Raw genomic sequence first — 19,757 nt, forward strand, 5'->3', positions numbered from 1 at the left:
AATCCACCTACCAGCACCTCTAAAGCTCACTAATGAACACAATGTATCTTGTTTAAGTTGTACAAAAATGTAAGTATTAAAATGACAGGTTGTTGTCTATGTGATGTTAGGAAGAGCTCTCACCCAAGAAATAGCCCCACACATAATCTTCATGAATAAAGCAACTTACTGTACTTAGATTCCATCTTTTGTACACATTAAATAAGGTACAACATGTTAAATGGTGACTTTTAGAGGTGCTGGTAGGCAGATTTTTTAACTTTAACTAAGACAGCGGCAGACCAGTCTTTATGCTAAGCTAAGATAAGCCTTAAGGGGCCACTATCCTCTATTAGAAGTTATTGTTAGAAGAAAACAAAGCAATACTTCCACATTTTCACAAATACACTTATTTGCTTCCTTGTTGAGAAAAGATAGCAAAATCCACCACCACCTCAAACACTGACTACCACCTCGAACACTGACTAATTAACACACATCTTGCTTAACTTGTACAAAAACAGACGTGTAAATTGACAAGTTGTGGTTTATGTGACTTCAGAAAGTCACTGCTCCTGATGAAGACATAGGGCCCCATCTTACACTGATCTAAAGCGCAAGTGGAAAGCACAAGGCGCAATGGATTTAATTTATTCAAGGTGTGTTCAAATCCACCCTTGCCATCTTGCGTCAGGGGCACAAGTGGTATTTTGCCCTGCCCAGCCCCTTGCACTGCCAGCACAAAGCAGGATACACCTATCAGGTGTACCCAAGTGCCCTCATTAATTCACAGGCAAGTTTAGGCCAAACATGCAGTAAACCAATCAGAAAGTTGTCCCTTATTGCCTTTAAGAGGCAGGTGCACCAGCACCGCAAGTGGTGGCAGCATGACGGCGGATTTACCAGGAGGAAACAAAGAGAAAAGATTTTCAAAGCGAGGAGACAGATCTCCTGTTTCAAGAAGAGAAAGCATGAGAGCTGTCAAATGTGTAGAGTCTCTTTGGATGAAGTACACTAGAAATACACTGAAGCTGATGTAGGTTACGTATGGCAGAATTACCAACCAGTCAAAGTCATTAACTGCCCCAGAGCACCAAAAGCCCCCGGTTCACTGTCGAGTGAGTTTGTAGTAATTTGATTAATTTAAATTTTATTTGGTGGACTTAAATTTAGACATAATAGGAGCCTTTGCAGCTGATCTTGTTTTATTACCTGATCTTCAGCCCTCATGGTGAAGAGAGAGAGACCCTATGTCATTTCATCTGATTTTTGTGTATATACAGTGCATAATCATAAATTAATGTGTTTAATCGAATTACCACACAGTAACCCTAGGGCTATGTAATATTCCAACAAAGGAATATACTGTACACACTACACAGTGGGGGTTAATAGGGGCACAGCAGCTCTTTTTTTTCTCTCAGGGCTCTTCAGCCAAATTAATCTGGCCATGTACAATCAAGCTTCAGGGGAAATATTCTGAAGCTACTGTTCAAACACAATCCCCATACTGATGTGCTGTATATCATCCCCCTCTGTCAGAACACTGGTTATTCAGTATGTAAAACCTCCAGTTATCTCAAACATGTAAAACTTTATTGCTGTAAACCTACAAAGCAAGCCAGTCTGAGTCTCAATCATGCTCAGTCTACAGGGCCAAATGGTCATGTAAACAATTCTGCCTCCCACCTTTTGATGGAGTGCCTCTTCCTGCTGTAAAATCTAGTGGCTGCAAGCCTTAGGAACAAAAACACACACTCCCTCAGTGTCCTTTAAGAGCTTTTATTGATGGATGAGTGAGTGACGTCTGAGGCCTGAAAAGGAGGAGATATGGTCAGTATAAGAACATAACTTTGGCGTATTTTTACATGAGCTTAACACATTAAGGGCCTACCAGATCATCCTCATCTCCACCAACTTCAAGCGTCTTTTATGTTGTAACTGAAAAACAGGAAATGGATCAGTCTTAATAAATAATTCAAAACTCTCCTCATTACTAAATCATTGTCCTGCTGTCATGTGGAACTGCAGCCACTATTGGCTCTCGGGCTGTTTTCAGTCAGGAGTGTTGTTGTAATGAGGCTCATTCATTCATGGGTGTTTTTCCATGCCAACTCTCAGAGTTCATAAGGGTGTGGTGGGTGATTTGAGGACAGAGCGCTAATTTGCCTTACCGTCACTGGCCAAAGCATCCCTCGACACAAGGCCCATCACGTGGCGAGCAGATTTCAGTTGAACACATGAAGTAGATCTGAGAGGGAGGCAACAGCAGAGCAGGATTTGATATAGTGTCCAGTCTCCAGAGTGTGCAGCGTAATATGACAAACAGCTGCTGCAAATTGAGATTTGGCCAGACTTTGCAGTTTACAAAATGGCCTCTCCACATCTCCTTGTAATGAATGCTGACTTAAGAGATTTAGAGATACAGCTGTCAATGGTTTCGTTTTCCATGGACTTTATGCCAGTGCTGAATAAAAAGAGACAACCTGCGTGAATTTTTGGGACAACAGCCCCATATACTTTTACAAATTTACAAAGACACTCTGAATGAAAAGGTCTAATGCCAACTGCCACTTTAAGATAAGACTACACTGAATCCCAGGGGCCTGATTCACGGGCACTCAAAGCAGACAGCTGTACATCTTACATTCTTTCTCTCCCTTGCTACAACACATAAAAATTGCTGGAGAAACTTGCTTAAAGCAACAGTCAAACATTTAGGAATATATGGTTATTTTTCCTCGCCAAAAGTTAAATGGGAAGTTTGATACCGCTCATCATTAAAATACAAAGCTGGTGTCAGCAGCCAAATAGCTAAGCTTAGCAAAAAGTAGGATCAGGGGAGAAACAGCCCGCCTGGCTCTGTCGAAAGGTAACTAAAATCCTCCTAAAAGCAATCCATAACCCATAAAACCATAACTTGTCATTTTTACACTTCATCTGTTTAATTCATCGAAAAAACAAAGATATAACATTCACTTTTTTAGGTTTAGAGGTGCTGGTAGGCTGACTTTTTACCTTTGGATGCCAGGCTAACATTAAAACCAAGCTAAACTCAAGCTCCTTTTACACCGAAAAAAAACCCACTGCCACCCTCTGTCATCTGGCTTTTATATGTTCAGTGGAAAAGGGTACAATTGGGATTCATTGATCAATGATTCTGCATTTGTCACAAGTATTTATCAGCTCCAGCTCTAATTAGCAGTTATGGAAAGATCTGGGTGGACACACCATTGTCACTGGCCTCCATGCTGCTTTCTGCTATTTACCAAACCAGCGTTTTCCAGCGGCTTTGTGACAAAGATGTTACAAAAGCAAAAGGAAAACTGCAAAAAAATGTGCTTTTTTGTAGTTGTTTTTTGTATAACTCATTAAAAATCAAATGTCTCTTGTTCTATGGAGAATAAAACTGCATTCTGTTCTGAGTGTTCTAAGTAACCTTACCAAAAAGGCTCAGGATCACAAAAAAAAATCAGACCAAATAGTCTACTTGTAATTGAAAGTGAAATAAAAGTGCATCTGTGAAAGAAAGAAAGAAAGAAAGAAAGAAAGAAAGAAAGAAAGAAAGAAAGAAAGAAAGAAAATCTTATTGCAGCTCAAACTCAAAAGTCAAAAGTCAAAGTGACAAAAGTCAAAACAGCAATCACAATATTATGAAAGTTCAGAGCATTGACAAACCTTGTGTTCTTCTCAGTACCCGTGACAAAATAGAAAACAAATACAAAAACATGATAAATAATAAAACATTGAGTCACTTCATTGAGACACATGTATTATGTTTGTTTAGAGGCTGTTATGATTGGTGGAACTCACAGAACGCCCCAGCGATTGGTCAAATTTGCAGAAAAGTCGCTGTGATTGCAATGTCACAATTTTCTGGAGGGACTGTACAATATCCTCCCAACTTCACCCATCAATAAAACTCTTGAGTGTCTGCTTCTCCTTACCTCTTCATCTGGGTCCTTGAACTCACCATCAGGAAGGAACTGGAAGGTGCTGATGGTGAAGCGGCGGGTCTGAGACTTTGGAGAGGGTGGCTGAGGATCAAACACCACAGCCTGCTGTGGGGCTGGGTCTAAGGGGTTGGGACATCTAGGGAGTAACATTAAATTAGTCAGCAAATTAGAATGTACTAATTTAATGGAGATCACTTCTTTATGTGTAGTGAATCTTTGCTCTGATGTTCTCTTCACACAGGAGATGTTTGGGAGCGTACCCGTTGTAGAGCAGCAGCCACACAGCTTTTCCAGAGCGTGGGTAGGCCACACAGAAGTGCACCAGCAGCACCAAATTGGGATCTGGGGCGTTGAGCAGCCGCACTTCTAGGTAGAGGGGTTTCCCCAGCAGCATCTGCAGGGGCTGGTGATACTGAGGGTAGTAGCTGCTGTACTGGGCATCTGGGTTGAGAAAAGGTGGGTTGCAATAAAATTATGTTATTTCTTGAACCACATTTCAGCCCACTCAGAGCTAGGCAGTAGTTCTACAGTTGATCATGAAATGTTTGAAGCATTCATATGGTGATAAAATAATGGATATGATAGGATTTTTTTTTTTAATTTTAAAATCCAAGTTTCCATCCATCTTGACTGGCAGAAAGACAGAACAAAATTATAATTTATAATTTAATTTAATTATAATTATTTATGCAAAGCTGTTGTCAGTACTAGAATGAGGACCATCTACCTTTGGCGATCCTGAGCTGGACTCCGAACACCCCCTGGGTCTGGACTGCAGGTCCAAGAGTGGGAGTTTTAACCATGTAGCTCACGCTCAGAACAGTGTTTGGCAGATACCTGCACTCCACAAACAACCTGAGAATGAGACAGAAAAAATGGTGTTGTAAATCTATACAGTATGCTTTTATTTCTATTTTCTGAATTCCTGCCTTTGTTTGACAGTTGGATCTGAGAGTGGACATGAAGTGCAAGGGGAGAGGTAACAGATGACTTGCATTGAAGGTCCCCAAGCTGGTATCAAACCCAGAACACTGTGATCACATGGTTAGACCATTGGACGCTCCATCAGATAGGCACTGAGGGTTAAAGGACCAGTTTCTACGATTTAGTAGCGTGTAGTGGTGAACTTGTGGGTAGCAACCACTTTGCCTCATCCTCCCCTTCCAAGAGTGTAGGACAACCTACAGTGGCTATGAAACTCCTGAAAAACATGAAAGCCTGTATCTAGAGCCAGTGTTTGGTTGGTCTGTTCTGGGCTTATGGCAGTTTCTGCACAACAGGATGTGTGCCCTCTGGAGATATAAACAGCTCATTTTAAGGTAACAAAAGCACAACAATTTTTATTTTAATTTTCTAATCAATTTCTGTCACATTCTGCCAGTAAATCCCCTTAAATCTTATACACTGGACCTTTATGCTTCAATGAAGTAAAAAATCAATCGCACACAGTCATTTATTTTATTATTGAGTTTTATAATGGGTATACAGGAGGAATGGAGAAGCACATGCTAGTTTGCATGTTTTATTTCCAACTAAACACTTATAAACTTTCAGCAGGAAAGTCCATTCTTGACCATTTTTGTCAAACTACACCTTATTTCCCTGTTATAATTTAACCGAGTGTTTTGGGAGTGACTTGTCTGGCTGGTCTTTTGTATAAGGTATACTGGTATGAGTGAAACTCATAGTAGCTATACATCGGCTGTCATATTTTATCTTATAACAATGTATGACATGAGAATGTGAAAACAATGTGACAATGTCAAAATGGATCTTACAGTGATAGACCTGAATCTGTCATTTTATAGTGAGTTTCAGCTCATTGTTTAATGTTAAAAGCTGCAGCAGCTGTCGTATTCAGCCACTTTCAGGGGAAAAAGGCCTTAATATGAGCTGGTAGTGACCAAAAACAGAGCTAAAGCAGAGTGAATATTGGACTCAGGATGTGGCCACAGAAACGAATCCAAACGAATGTTGTTGTTGTTCTGCAACTGCTTGCTAATAAGTTTACTATATCAATTATTGCAGGTGTAACTAATATAACTAAAGAGATTATCTGAGTTAACAAAAGATAAACTAATAGTTAAAAAGCCTCATTCAGTGTTTCAAAATGAAACGCTTAATCCTCTCTGATGATAAAAAGAAACAAACTCTGACCTGACAGGAGAATCCCTTGTTATGGTGCCATAGTTGAGGCTGATTGCCTGAACTTTGTTGATGACCTCCACAATGTAGATCATCATTTTCCCCACCATCTGTCAGGATAGATTCAGACATACAATTTAGTTTATGGACACCAGTAAATACCAAATGATCCAGGAATTGTGGTTGCTGCAGTAAGGCTACACAGGCAATACTTGCAGGATCAGTTCATTGATTATTTTGTTCTTTATGTGGGATTTGTTGACTATAAGAACAGAATATCAAAAGGTGACTCCTCAAAAAGCCACTGGAAACCCAAATCCACAATAGCCATTTAACTATGTTATTTATGGTCTTAGTGCAATAATCGTCATTTAAGTTTTTGTACAGCTTCATTATACCGAGTGCGAGAATGCTTGGAAATTTATTAATTCATGCAATTCATTCCATGAATCAATCATAAAAAATTCACATCAGTTGTTTCAATTGAACAGGAACAACAAAACCTCTCTGCTCCTGCTTCATCTGCCTCTTTGAGCAGACTCATCAAGGAACTGATGTTGTTATATCGCTCCAGACACTTTGACACAAACATTCATTTCACCTCATGGAACACAGGAGGTGTTGGCCTACTGTTGCTTCAATCCACAGCAAGTAACATTAGTTTGCATCCTAACTTGATTCTTGTTGATGTTTAATGAGCAGCTTTACAACTTGAAAATTTCTGAAATTCAGCTTGAAATAGTAAAAATACCTAAATGATATCAGAGGCTTCAAATCAACACTCCATTGACTGAAACTGATGGTTCAAATGTGCAATTTTTACTCAGGGTCTTACTCAATTTTTTAAATAATAAGATATTTTGGGAAATGTTTTCATTCATTAATGCTTACTACTCTGCGAGTCCCACATTGATCCATCGGGATCTTGAACAGGGCGTAGTCAGAGGTCACTCTCTCCGGTTTGCAGGTGGAGTTATTGGCAGCGACAAGCAGGGCAGGGGAAAGAGGGGGCTCAGTGAGGGAGGCAGGCACGGAGAAGACAAAGTGGCGGTCAATAGTGCACTCTGGAGGAGGACAAAAACACACAAACATGCACACACATACAGATGCACAGTCATGTGAAGGTCAGATGAACAAAAGGTCAGAAATCTCAGGAGGCAATTGATAATGAGACCCAAGGTATCTTATACCCTTTTCACATTCTGTGTCACTGCCAGCTTGAATCATGCTACACGGGCCCTGAATATGCCTGCTCACACATCCAACAGCGGCGGCGCTTACATTTCCGTACCCAAAACGGCTCAACTGTACTCAGCTAAGTGGCGTGAAAATGCCAGCGGGGGACACAAACTGCAGCTCACCATCCATGGGGTAGTAGCAGGCGGGGGGTTGCTTGCTGAAGCAGCAGCCCATGGAGAGGCACTGTGACTGGGAGACAGAGCCACGTCCGCAGGGGAGACGCTGTTCGCTGGGAAGGTTGCACTCTAAGGGACAGCACGACAAATGTCAGCCCGCACAGTTAAAATAACTCTGAATGGCCAGGAGAAAACACCCTCTGGCAAACTGAATAGCCTTTCAGAGGTGTAAACATAAAATCCATCTACCTTGTCCAGACCCCGGGATGAGAACTGGACAGAATAACTGAGCCTCCTGTCTCCCGTTTACTGTCACGTAGACAACAGTGATGATGTACATTTTACCCTTTTAGAGAGAAATGTTTATATGAGAGTTAATGGGTAAAGAAAATGGTCAATTATACAAAAGGTCATGTGCTCAGTGTGAAATCTGAGTCAATACTTGCCTGCACACTCATGTGGCAGCGGGAGTGTAACTGGAGACTCAAGTGGATTTTGCCATCTTTGCCTTTTCTTGCAGAATACCCACAGTGCTTTGGGGCATATTGGAGGTTCATCTGATTCCCTTTGATGTCTGAAAAAAGTACATGGGGAAACATACAATAAGTTATTTTTGTGTGGACTTTAAATGGCACAATTATAGCTCTCAGAATGACATGGCACAGAGTTTAAATGCTGCCCAGTCAAAACAGAAAAACAACCAGCCTACCTTTTCCCCAACCCCCAATTCTATTACAACCACAATTCAACTAATGCAGAGCGGATGGCAACCATATGCATGTGGAGCCTTATTACTGAAACTTCCTATCTTACGTTTTAAGTTAAGATGGGAAGAGTTTTCCAAATGTTCAAATTAGATATTTCAGAAGTAAACCCTAATGTCAGGAATCTCATTTCATCCCATCTCATTTCAGACTAGGAAATCCTAAATCCTCAATCTAACATTGTTTATCAACTTTATGTCTATTATTTGGCAATTTTGCTGACTTGCCTAAACCTGTCCAAGTACTTTGTGTGGAGCTAAATGTCCCTGTTAAATTTCTTTAGATTCAGTTAACTTATTATTTTTAATTTTTGGTCCCAGTTTGGTTAGGTTTAGGCACAAAGACATAAAATCTGACTAAAGTTAGGATTAGTTTAGGAGCTGTTCATCTGTAATGGCTTTTTTCTTAAACCAGGTCCTAACTAACTAATTAACATGGTCATCAAGCAGTTAAGCTTCAAGTTTCTCTAATACTGTCCCTTTGATATATACACCAACATACACACACCTTTAACAACAATTCCAGAGATGGGACCAGAGGGGAGCTCCACACTCATCTGATGGGAGGAGCAGAAGACTTTAGGCTTTGGGACAACTTTGCCCACCGTGGTGGTGCTGCTTGCTGGGGTAGGAGACACTGATGGTGTAACTGGTTCAGGGGTAGTTTGATAGGGGCATTGTAGGTCCAGAGTCCTGTACTGCAACCTGGAAGTGTCCCAAAACCTCACAGGTAAGGAAATGGTCGTGGGAGTCTAAGGAGAGTGAGAGATCAATAAAGTCAGAATGAACCACCACGCATGGTTTCCAGCTCTGGCATTAATAAAAATAGTCTGAGCTCAACTCTCTCTCTCACACACACACAAAAAAAGGGTTTTTACCAGTTGGGCTGCACAGGACATAAAAAAAAACTCCTCCCAGTACAGATGCATGCAGAGCAAATAGTGCATACAGTCCATATGGGATTAATCGTACAAAAATGGGCTGCTGACTGTGTTCTATATGCACACAGGACTGGTGTCATAAATCGCTGTAGTGACAGTCCAAGTGGGACAAACTGCCAGCGTCAGCAATCCAAGATTATTTTGTACATTGTGGTGTCACTTTTTAGACTGCACAATGGCATTTTTGGCATTTCGTCCATCCATATGTGTATATATCATGTCATACTGTCATATCATGTCATACTAATTTAATTTAATGCCTGTATGATGATTTTTGTATGGAGCAAACTTCTCAGATACTAAAATTTTAAGGACTGAACCATCATTAACAGTGACAAATAATTTTTAGTGTATTGGATTCTGTTTCTTTCCATGCCAAGAGTTTTTGAACTCATTTGTTCGCCTCAAATTTCAATTAGTGCTTATTCTTTGATTTGTTCAGGCCCCGCACCTGTTAACATTATCTTTTCAGTGGGTCAGTCTCAATTAAACTTTTAACCCCAGTACTTATAGGCCATATTTGTCCTGTCGACAAGACTAAACCTGTAAACTTTCTGATAACTGCTGTATTTCTCTAATCCTCTGCTTCGGTATCTGTTCCCTCAAGCCGTGTGAGTCTGTCTTCCCCTCTCTAACTGTCTCTCGGTTTCGTTCTTTCTTTGCGTCCTCTTCCCGTTCCCCATGGTGGTGAGGTGGTCATAAGGCTCAGGTCCCACCGGCAACACCTGAAGCTGGTCAACATCCTCCTGGATTCACTTTATTAATATACATTCTATAATCTACATGTGTCAGAAATTTTGTCGTCAAAATATTTATTGTAATTTTGTGGATCTGCTCTGTACATCCATCTGTCCATGCTGGGAGGGGAATCCCTCCTCTTTGGCTCTTCTTGACGTTTCTTCAATTTTTTCCATGTTTAAACATTTTGGGGAAGTTTTTCCTTAACTAAATCATCTCTAATCTAAGGACAGAGGGCGTCATACATTGTACATTACCAAATCCCCCGAGGCAAATTGTAACTTCTAATTTTAGGCTATATAAAAATAAAATTTGACTTGACTTACACAGCTGCTACTATGACTTCTTGATGTCCAAGAAACTGTGACCACTCTGAAATAAGGGTGGGCAATAGGATGAGTGTATCGTCTAACAGTGATGAGTCTTGTTTGAACGAAGTGTATTTTATGGAACTGACCCTTCGCTAAGCACCGCCCTCCTTAGTTACTGTTGCTATGCCTGTCAAGCTTTCCATTCCTGCACTGCAGTTTACTGTGATAAATTGGGAGTAATTGTTGAAACAAAAGGTGTTTGGCTCCACAGAGAGGTAAACAAAAGCAGCTTCTCATTTCTAGCTAACGATTGTGGATTTTGTCTGATAAAATGTAGTGGTAACTAACAAGTTTGGCTGGAGGTAAAGTTACTGTAACAAGCAAACTAGCCTCAGTTAGCCGGACATACTAAGGCTCGCTGCTTATGTTAGAGCAGATAAAGACAAAGTTTTATCGAGTCCTCACATGTGTGCTCCTCTGTTTCATGTTTATGGGAGACTACCACCGTCCGAGTATCTTCTCAGAACCTAATGCGCGCTGCTTCAACATGTAGAGAAATGCAAAGCTTAACAAGCCCACAGTGCCCTGGATACAGCTGCTGATATATAACTGGACAGTTGCTGTTTAGAGGCAGCGCTTCACAAAGGGTCAGTTAATGAGGCAATTCAGCTCATCTCAGTTCACTAAAAGGGAGATAACTTGGACTCAGAAGGTGAACAATTGTATCTTTCTGTTTAACAAGGAAAATATGTATAAGAACATTTGATTTCTTGAGTTTGTTTTATATATTGGACATCTCAAATGTATGTAGTGTACGTAACATAGGGAACTCGCCGCTTGGAGGTAGGGTGGGTGGGGATATTCAGCGGCAATTGCTGGTTGATGATGGGCTGACTGTGGCCATTTCGACACTATTTAGAGAGTGTTTATGTTAAAGTATATCTTGATTTAAAAACCTCCCACAACGCCATTTCATGTGGATTTTAAATTAAAGATTATGTTTTAAATTAGTTTTCCGACAAGTTCAACCAGTCATCAGATAATTAAGCTACATCAAAGTAACACAATCTTATGTCTTTAAATTAGGGACATGATTAAAAGTAAAAGCAATTACAAAAAGATGACACATTTGCAGGCATGAAGAGGTATCATTATGAAGGATCTCACCCGTGGCACACTGTGGCAGGCAGGCAGAGGAGAGTGAAGGATTACCCCAGAGTCCTCAGCCATCTGTATCATGTACCCACACAGTGTGGACACACTGGAGAGGTGTATCCATGTCTGTGTTTGGTCTGATGGTAGAAACAATGATTGTTAGATATTTGATATCTGTAACAAAATAAATTAAATATCCTTTCATTTTAGATGTAAAAGCTGACCCAGGAACACTGATGGGGTGTCTGAGCAAGCTACCAGATTTTAGATGCCAGTATGGGTTCTCACTTGGGATCAGCTACATGTAATCTATAGAGATAGAGGCACTTTTACTTCAAGATGCTTGTCAATATTCGGAGAGCTATGGCTGAAGAAATTGCATATACATTCTTGACTGCTGAGGAAGCTCAGGCAGAAAAGATTCCACTACTTTTCCATGATCCTTAGTTCTTTTTTATGTCTGCCTTGTAAATCACTTTGTAACTGGTCATTTTGATAAGTGCCATATTTACCTTTATTATTATTATTATCAACCACACAAGAAATTTGTTAAATAATTAATTCTACATTGCACAAGATCAGACTACAATCTCGTGTTAAACAATAAAATCCCAGAGAAAATTTTGGATTTTCTGCCAAACTTGGTATTTGTGGCTCTCCGCTTCAAATACACACCAAGTCTTTTTTTGACGGATGCTGCATCAAACTAATCAGAGCAGATCAAGCAGGTAGGATGTCAGATACAGAAACAGCATAGAGAATCCTGTCATTTTCAAAATAAAAAAACACATGCTGACTTGCAATAATAAAGACAGATAAAAAAGAACCTATCCAGTGTGCTTACCAATGGAAGAAGCAAAAAAAAAGGCAAGGAAAGAGGACCAAATCAACTAAATCTGATCAAGTCAATACAATCAGTCAAAAACCACACCACAGACGTGATACAAAACCATGTACAGCTGAGACTGATCATAAACCAAAGTATTTCAAAAACTGAACTGTTACTCCTGACGACAGCAGTAACAAAGTTGCTGCAATTAATCCTGAACAAATTTCATGGCAATCAATCCAACAGTTATGTGATTTTTCACTCAAAGCCAAAAGTTTCAACCTCATGTTGGAGATACAGGAGAAGTGATGGGGTCACCAAAGTCATTAGGAAAAACTGTCTGAAAACTCTGAATATCTGTACCAAATTTTGTGGCAAACCATCAAATAGATGTTGAGTTATTTCACTCTGAGCAAAAGTGGTGGCCCAACCGACCAATAGAGAGAGTGACATTGCCATACCTAGAGCCAAGCTGCTCTAGGGATGGCATCGAAAAAGATTTTTCCACAACTGTCTCTCAAAAGCCAAACACAAAGAGCTCTTGTGTTTACACAAACACTAACCTTTGACCTGGATGGAGTCTGGGTGAGCAAAAGGCAAGAAAGCAATCATCCTCCCCATCAGGCACTGCAGCTGGGGAACTTGTGGAGTGGGCATAGTTGACGTAGACGCTGTAGAACTTGTGGTGCTAGGAGTTGTAGTTGTAGTTGTGGGGGTTGTGGTGGTGGGAGGCATTGTGGTCATTGGTGGTGGAGTCTGTAGATACTGGGGCACAGGAGGGTAAGGTAGTGGGTAGTAAAAGGGATGGTAGGGATAAGGGTAGTAGCCACAGATGGTGTGGGTGTAGGGGGGGCATGTGGCTTGTGAAGCCGCTGGCTTCTGAGGATCCTGAGGTTTCTCTTTGGCAGGAGGTGGAGGAGTGGGTGGTGGGAAGTAAATGGGTGTTTGGGGGTAAAATTGGCTAAAGGGATAGCTGGGACTGCCAGGTTGTTTGGGAACCATCATCATGGTGGTCATTGTGGTGGTGGGTGGTGGAGGAGGGGAAGGCGGAACAATTGTGAGAGGCTCAAGACCATGTTTTGGGTAGAGAAACTGTCCATAATGATACAAAGAAGAGTGTAGATAAAATGGGTACTGTGAATCCACAGGTTGTTTTGGTGGAGCTGAAGGAGAAGATGGAGGGCTGGGAGGGAGAGGAGCGGGTGCTTGGGTCACTGGTGCTGCAGTGGCTGCAGGATTGTAAGGTATCTGATGGTAATACTGAGGGTGATAATGGCCGACAGGAGGTGTGATTGGCTGGGTAGCTGGAGGAGCAGCAGGGTAGTAGTATGGCACATAATACATATCAGATGGGTATTGACCAACAGGAAATTCAGAAACTTGATGCAGAGAATTATCCTGCACTTGGTTAAGATTTGGCGAAGATGGAGGATGTTTTGGGTCATTTCCAGACAAGTGGGGCAACTTGGCAGGCCCTGAGGGGTTGAAGGACTGCTGCTTCTGGGGCTGGGGCCCAGGAGGACTGCCAGGAGTGGGTTGAGGGGGACGGGCAGGTTGTGGGCCAGGAGGGTAGAGCTGGGGAAGCTGAGGGAACTGGAATCCAGGATAGGGGTACTGGGGGTACTCTGGAAGCTGAACAATCTGCTCCTGGGTTGGGGGTTGAGGAGGAGGAGGTGGAGGAGGAGGAGGGGAGGTGGGTGCAGGGCTAACAGGGTCTGGGATATATGGATACTGAGGGTCACCAGGAGATGAGGGAGGAGGGGTGACATATGGAAACTGAGTATGGACTGGACAGGAGAGGATGTAATTCTGTTCATCTAATGCAAGATGGAGTTGAGGACCATCCTGAAAAAAGCATCACATAAAAATATTATTGTTGCAAGAAGCCAGCAGCCTAAAACAATAAGCCATTCAAGTTAAAGGGTAACTCCTGTATTTTTCAACCTGACCTATTTTCCTATGATTTTGTGTCAAAGTGACCGGGGACAAGAATTGTCAAACTTATCCAGTACTGAATGAGACCACAGCAGCCAGCAGAAGCGAAACTAAGCCACAATGTAATCCTTATGGATAACCGCACAAGGGACAACTGCACACCAGCAAAGTACATCTGCTAAAACTTACTACGTTTAAAAAAAACATGCACATAACAATCTGAGCCCGTCAGTGCCAAAATCAAGCACTTTTAGTGGACATACTTTGATGGTTCACAACTGCCCGTAAGGATCATCGCAGCCCATTTCACAGCTGACAGCTGCAGCGTTCTCCCTCAGTACTGGACATATTTCATATATTTTTGTCCCTATTGGTCACTTAGACACAAAAACATGGGAAAATAGGGTCCAGGTTGAGATACAGCGAAGGTACCCTTTAAATAACTTACTCCACTAGCGATACAAAGAGCACTGTAGAAGATGAAGAAGTTAAGCTCCCCAGGGTTGGAGTAGACACGGTACGCACATTCATCAGATACAAACGGATGCCAGCCTCCATTCACTGTAAAACACATTACACGTTTTTATAGTCAGTCTCATTCAGTCAATAAAAGGTTCAGATCCACTGAGGTCTTTTTTTTTAATGGAATTCAGGGATTTTATTAACTTTAGGGGTGTTTACAATCTACAGTTAAAAAAATGCACATTTCACAGCTGATGACAGCATTTTTTAGACATAGTATATATAAATATGACTACTTTTAGGCCAACAAAACAAATAATTAAATACTGTGTCAGTTTATCTCCAGCAGATTTTTACTCCTGGTAGTGTGGACTTTGAAACAGCATGCAGACTTTTTTTTTTGGTAGATTTGTAGATTTTTTTTTCTTCTTTCGCCTTTATTTTTGATAGAGACAGCTGATGACATGACAGGAAACGGGGTCAAAAGAGAGGGATGACACACAGCAAAAAGGCCGCGGGCGGGAGGTGAACTGGCGGCTGCTGCAGAGGACTGCCAGCCTCAGTACATGAGGCGCACGTTCTACCAGCTGAGCTACAGGGGTGTCGCAGCATGTGGACTATTGTGTTGGAAAATAAAATAGTAACTCATTACTATTACTATTACTATTACTATACTAGTCCATAATTTCCCTGGATGTCCTGTAAAGAAATATATAATAGCTCTAATTACAGGGAAAGGGTTCAGTGATCACTTCAATGTTTTTTGTGAAGTTCAGGAGCAAATTCATTAAAATAACTGCTCCGTTAAAAAAAATAAATGTCACATAAAAAAGGTAAAATATTTATGTCATATTATTTGAATAGGTTTTTATTTAAATTTAACATTGGTGTGCATCCTGACATTCCTTTTTTACCTACACTGATTATATGACTAGATACTGTATTTCTTTTCCAGAAATGTCTAAAAAGGTATTAGGTAATTTGGGATCCAAAGAATAAAGCGCAACTGTTTTACATTCCACAATGAATATCTAAATTCTGCCTTCTGTCAAGAAAGAAATTCAGGTGGGGATATACTGAAACTTTCATTTATTTGTTGTTGTTGGTCTAAAGATAATCACATTTAATTATATACTGAAGAATTGCAGAATGTGAACTCCCCCAAGATCACTAAAACCAAAATTTACAGGAAAAAAAAAAATAACTTGTGACAAATTTAGAATCTAAATATTCTTCAGATAAAGATGGATTTGTAAACATAAAAAATATTGTTGATAAATTAAAAGACTATTATGGAAATTATGGATTCTACTATACTAAGCTATATAGTACGATGCACCAACTAAAAAAAACACTATCATTAAAGTTGTTGTAATCAAAAACAAATCATCAGCTTCTGAAACAACTCAGCATTAATCCCCCCAAGAAAGCCAACGTACCAGCGGTTCTCAGCATGGCTATATCCTCCTCCTGCCCATAAATCTGCACTGCCATGCCGTAGGGAGAGCAAAAGACCAAGGGGGCAGAAAAGGGGGGAGGAGTGGACGTCTGCACCGGGCAGGAGAGCTTCAGTTGGTGACCCCACCACAACATGGGCAGCACATAACTGCCATTCTGACAGCAAGACAAATAAGGGGCTGATGATCACAGGGAAACGCAGGCAGAACAACGACTGGTGTAAATACACTGCAGGTGCTGCTGGTACCTCCTGTGTAATGTAACATGCATCATAAGGCACCATCATCTCAAGGTCGCTCCATGACGCCCTCACTGAGTAACCACAGTATGAAGGTAACTGGAACAGGGAGATGGGAGAAGCTCCGTCTGTAGAAGACAAAATGATGAACATCTTTTTTCTGTTCTGAAACAATCCGCTGATTAGTCGCAACAGACAGTTAACTAACAATTTTGATAAGTGATTAATAGTTTAAGCATTTCTCAAGCTTATACTCGCCAGCTTCTAAAATGTGTTGATTTGCCCATTTTCTTCAGTATTTTTTTTCGCAATTCAAGGACTTCTCTCTCACTCTTGGAAATACTGATCGGTATTTCTTTATTTTCTGGCATTTCACAGCACAAAGAAATGATCAGTTATTAACTGGTGGAAAAGCAGATTTGTGGAAAATGGAAAAAAGGGTTACTTGCACTGCAGCTCTAGCTGAATTTTTTAGAAAGATAACTAGTACACTATAGGTTTACACCACAAATCCCACAGTTTAGTATAAAATATTTATGTAAATGTAAATAAAACCTTATGCTGCTGAAATAATTTCTCCAGGATGTAATAAATCAGACTTAAAAATATATAGCACTTTTCATACAAAACATGTAACACAAAGTGCTTCACACAATAAACACACAGCAGCACTCAAAGCACCAAAATAAAAAACAGCACTCATTAAAAACAAGACCTGGGGAAACACTATCGTATATGATGAAACACCGGAGGCAGGATAAAACCTCGAAGTAGAGAAATCAATAAATAAGTGAAAACTCCAAACAGTAGATAAAAGTAGGTGAAACGTGAGGGGTAACAAAGGCACAAACCTTTGATAATATGTGTTATATTCACTGTCATCACTACATGAAATGAAGGTCTTGTGTTTCTGCCCTGACACTATATTGTGGGGTGGCCCCTTGTACATAAATTACACTCATATAATCAACCAGCACCAGTCCACTCACTCACTCACTCACTCAGTATCACATGTCTTACCTCTGTCCACCAACAGGTGTATGAATCCTCCTCCAGACGCAGTGAAGGTCATCACATCATCGCCACACTGCACTAAGGTCTTCATAGCCAGCCACTCAAAGAGATCTGGACTGGAGTCTGATGATGGGCCCAAAATATTCCCCTGAACTCCATCAAAACCTAAAGGATGTAAAACACCAATAAATATTCTGGATTAACACTACTGCTGCATTAATGTGTGTGTTGCATTTTATTGCTGTTGATGTTTATGAGTTTGCTCATTTTAGGTAGTTTAATATACAGCATGCATCATATTCTATTAGATCTTAATACGTTTGTAGTATGGCTGTCCTGTGAGAAGCATGTTATTTCTGAAAAAGTCAACTTTTCATGAGCTTACAAAAACAGCTGTTTCAACTGTGTATTGATGCATTTTCCAGCTTATCCAAGAAGGCATTAAAATAGTTCATTTAACTGAAGTGGGAGGCTTGTCTTAATCCACAAAGAGACACATCCCTCAATTTAGCAAAAAAAAAAAAAAAAGATCAGATTTGAGATATTTGTTTTTTACTGGAAAGGAAGGTTATGAGATATTTTCATCTGAAAAGTAACTAAAGCTATGGAGTAAAAAGTACAATATAACTGGGACAATTTAAAACCAAGGAAAATTCTCATTTACAACAATACATACAATTTTTACAATACGTAACTCAACCGCAGATAGCTGGATTGTGTTGTGTCCAGAGGGGACCTCCAGACCTGCAAAAGATCTTACTAGAGTGACTTATTTTGCACACAAATTATATTAATCACAACTATGAATAAAGACCCATATTTTAAATGAAATTCTACATTTATACCCAAATACTCTCAAACTGACTCCAGGCCAAATCAGCACATACACACATATTTACTGTAAGAAGATGATCAAAATATGGTGAAGTAACATGATAAGGTGAGTTACAATAAGGTATTGCATTAACTGTAGTAAATGCATATGAGGTAGAAACAGTATGTGGTCCAGGCAGGCAGGGAGGAAAAGAAGAGGGCGAAATAGAAGAGAAACTGAAAAGACAAAGCAAAAGGTTGGGGTTTTATTTCTGATAATATACTGTATTTAATTACACAAGGTCATTTTAGGACGTGTGGCAGAACTGTTCTGGGAAAACTGCCTTTAACGTTGGCACACTCAACATTTATGGTGTTTTCTAGCTATTATAATATATTTTGCGATGATAGCAATGCGGTTGAACTTTAAAACAGTGTATAGTGTTTTGTATGGGCACCTTGGTTTTAAGTGGCTGTTTGGCTGGTTTTGTCACACAGACCTGGCAACCCTTTAGTAACGCTGTTATCTTTTACCTGTATAATCTGCTTGATATCCATCGTCAGAGTGTGAAGCCCAGGGTTTTGGTCCTTTGCTGATATCACCAATAATCCAAGACAAGTTATTGTCAGTTGCACCAGGTGTCGGTTCACTGACTTTGCGCAGATTTGGGCTCAGGATCACCTGTTCAACCTGGGGCCAGTGTCCCCGCTGGACGTCGTTGTCTTGTCCCCACCTGGTCGCGTTTGACTCTTGATCCTGGTAAGCTGTTAAACCATCTTCCCACTGTAATAAACTTACCGAACGGCAAAGTCGAAACGTGCAAAAATAAACGGTTACCACAAATATAAACAACGTTATTTCTCTAATCTGTTTGCAAGACATCTCCGGATTGTTGATGCTGTTTGCTCACATGCGCACAGAGGCGTCACCTGAACAGGATGGCGATCAATTAAGAGTCATCAGGAGTGAACCAATTAAAAAGCTGGAAGGGCTGAACAAGAAACCTTATAACCTTAAACCAAATACCCAAGTAACCTTTTGATTAATTGATTGATTGACACTATACCCATTTTTCATGAATAGTCATTTCAGTTGAAGCATGTGAACTCGTTTTAAGTCATTTGTGTCCCTGTAGGCTACTCAAGAGGTTTACCTCCACACAAACAAGCTGCAGCATGACATTTACAACATGACAGTAACCTTGGCTCCTGAAATCTCATGGCCTCAGACAGTGAGGCCAATATTCAGTTAACTAGTATTCAGAAGTTAAAGTACGAAAGTATTCCCGTCAAAATATTCTTAAATTACCAAAAGTAAAAGTGCACAATGGCTGACTTCAAAATATAAATATAGGGTATTGCTGGGCTGTAATTACTTGTGCAACTGGTAAATGTGGGGCATATAAATTACTTTATATACTGTTGGGTAGTTTAATTCATAACAGTACACCATCAGTTGATTAATGTTTTAATAATCTGAATCTGCAGAGTAACTAGTAACTTAAGTTACAAAGTAAATGAAGTGCAGAAGAATTCAAATTGTACTTACATACAGTAACTGAGTAAATGTACTTACAGTTAGATAGTCAGGTTTACAGTCAGATATTTTTCAACCAATATGGCCTGTAATAATGTCCAATTTAATGCATTTGAAAAACATGATTG

At 40.3% G+C, this 19,757-nt stretch overlaps 1 protein-coding gene across 1 annotated transcript; it reads right to left on the reverse strand.

The window, feature by feature from the left end:
* Positions 1-1,775: 1,775 nt before the first annotated feature.
* LOC146330055 (uncharacterized) lies at positions 1,776-18,975 on the reverse strand. The gene is made up of 18 exons (XM_084713183.1): positions 18,627-18,975; positions 17,286-17,444; positions 16,275-16,393; positions 16,009-16,183; positions 14,556-14,668; positions 12,736-14,017; positions 11,356-11,480; positions 8,707-8,950; positions 7,882-8,009; positions 7,685-7,781; positions 7,442-7,564; positions 6,972-7,144; positions 6,093-6,190; positions 4,663-4,790; positions 4,196-4,376; positions 3,927-4,071; positions 2,154-2,230; positions 1,776-1,920 (listed from the first exon to the last, which is right to left on the reverse strand). Exons 1-17 carry the CDS (start codon positions 18,973-18,975, stop codon positions 2,156-2,158), a joined length of 3,714 nt encoding a protein of 1,237 aa, XP_084569309.1. The 3' UTR covers positions 1,776-1,920; positions 2,154-2,155.
* Between the last annotated feature and the right edge of the window lie 782 nt (positions 18,976-19,757).

This window comes from Lutjanus erythropterus, chromosome 3 (assembly GCF_056507025.1).
Source record: "Lutjanus erythropterus isolate fLutEry1 chromosome 3, fLutEry1.hap2, whole genome shotgun sequence".
Taxonomy (NCBI): Eukaryota; Metazoa; Chordata; class Actinopteri; order Lutjaniformes; family Lutjanidae; genus Lutjanus; species Lutjanus erythropterus.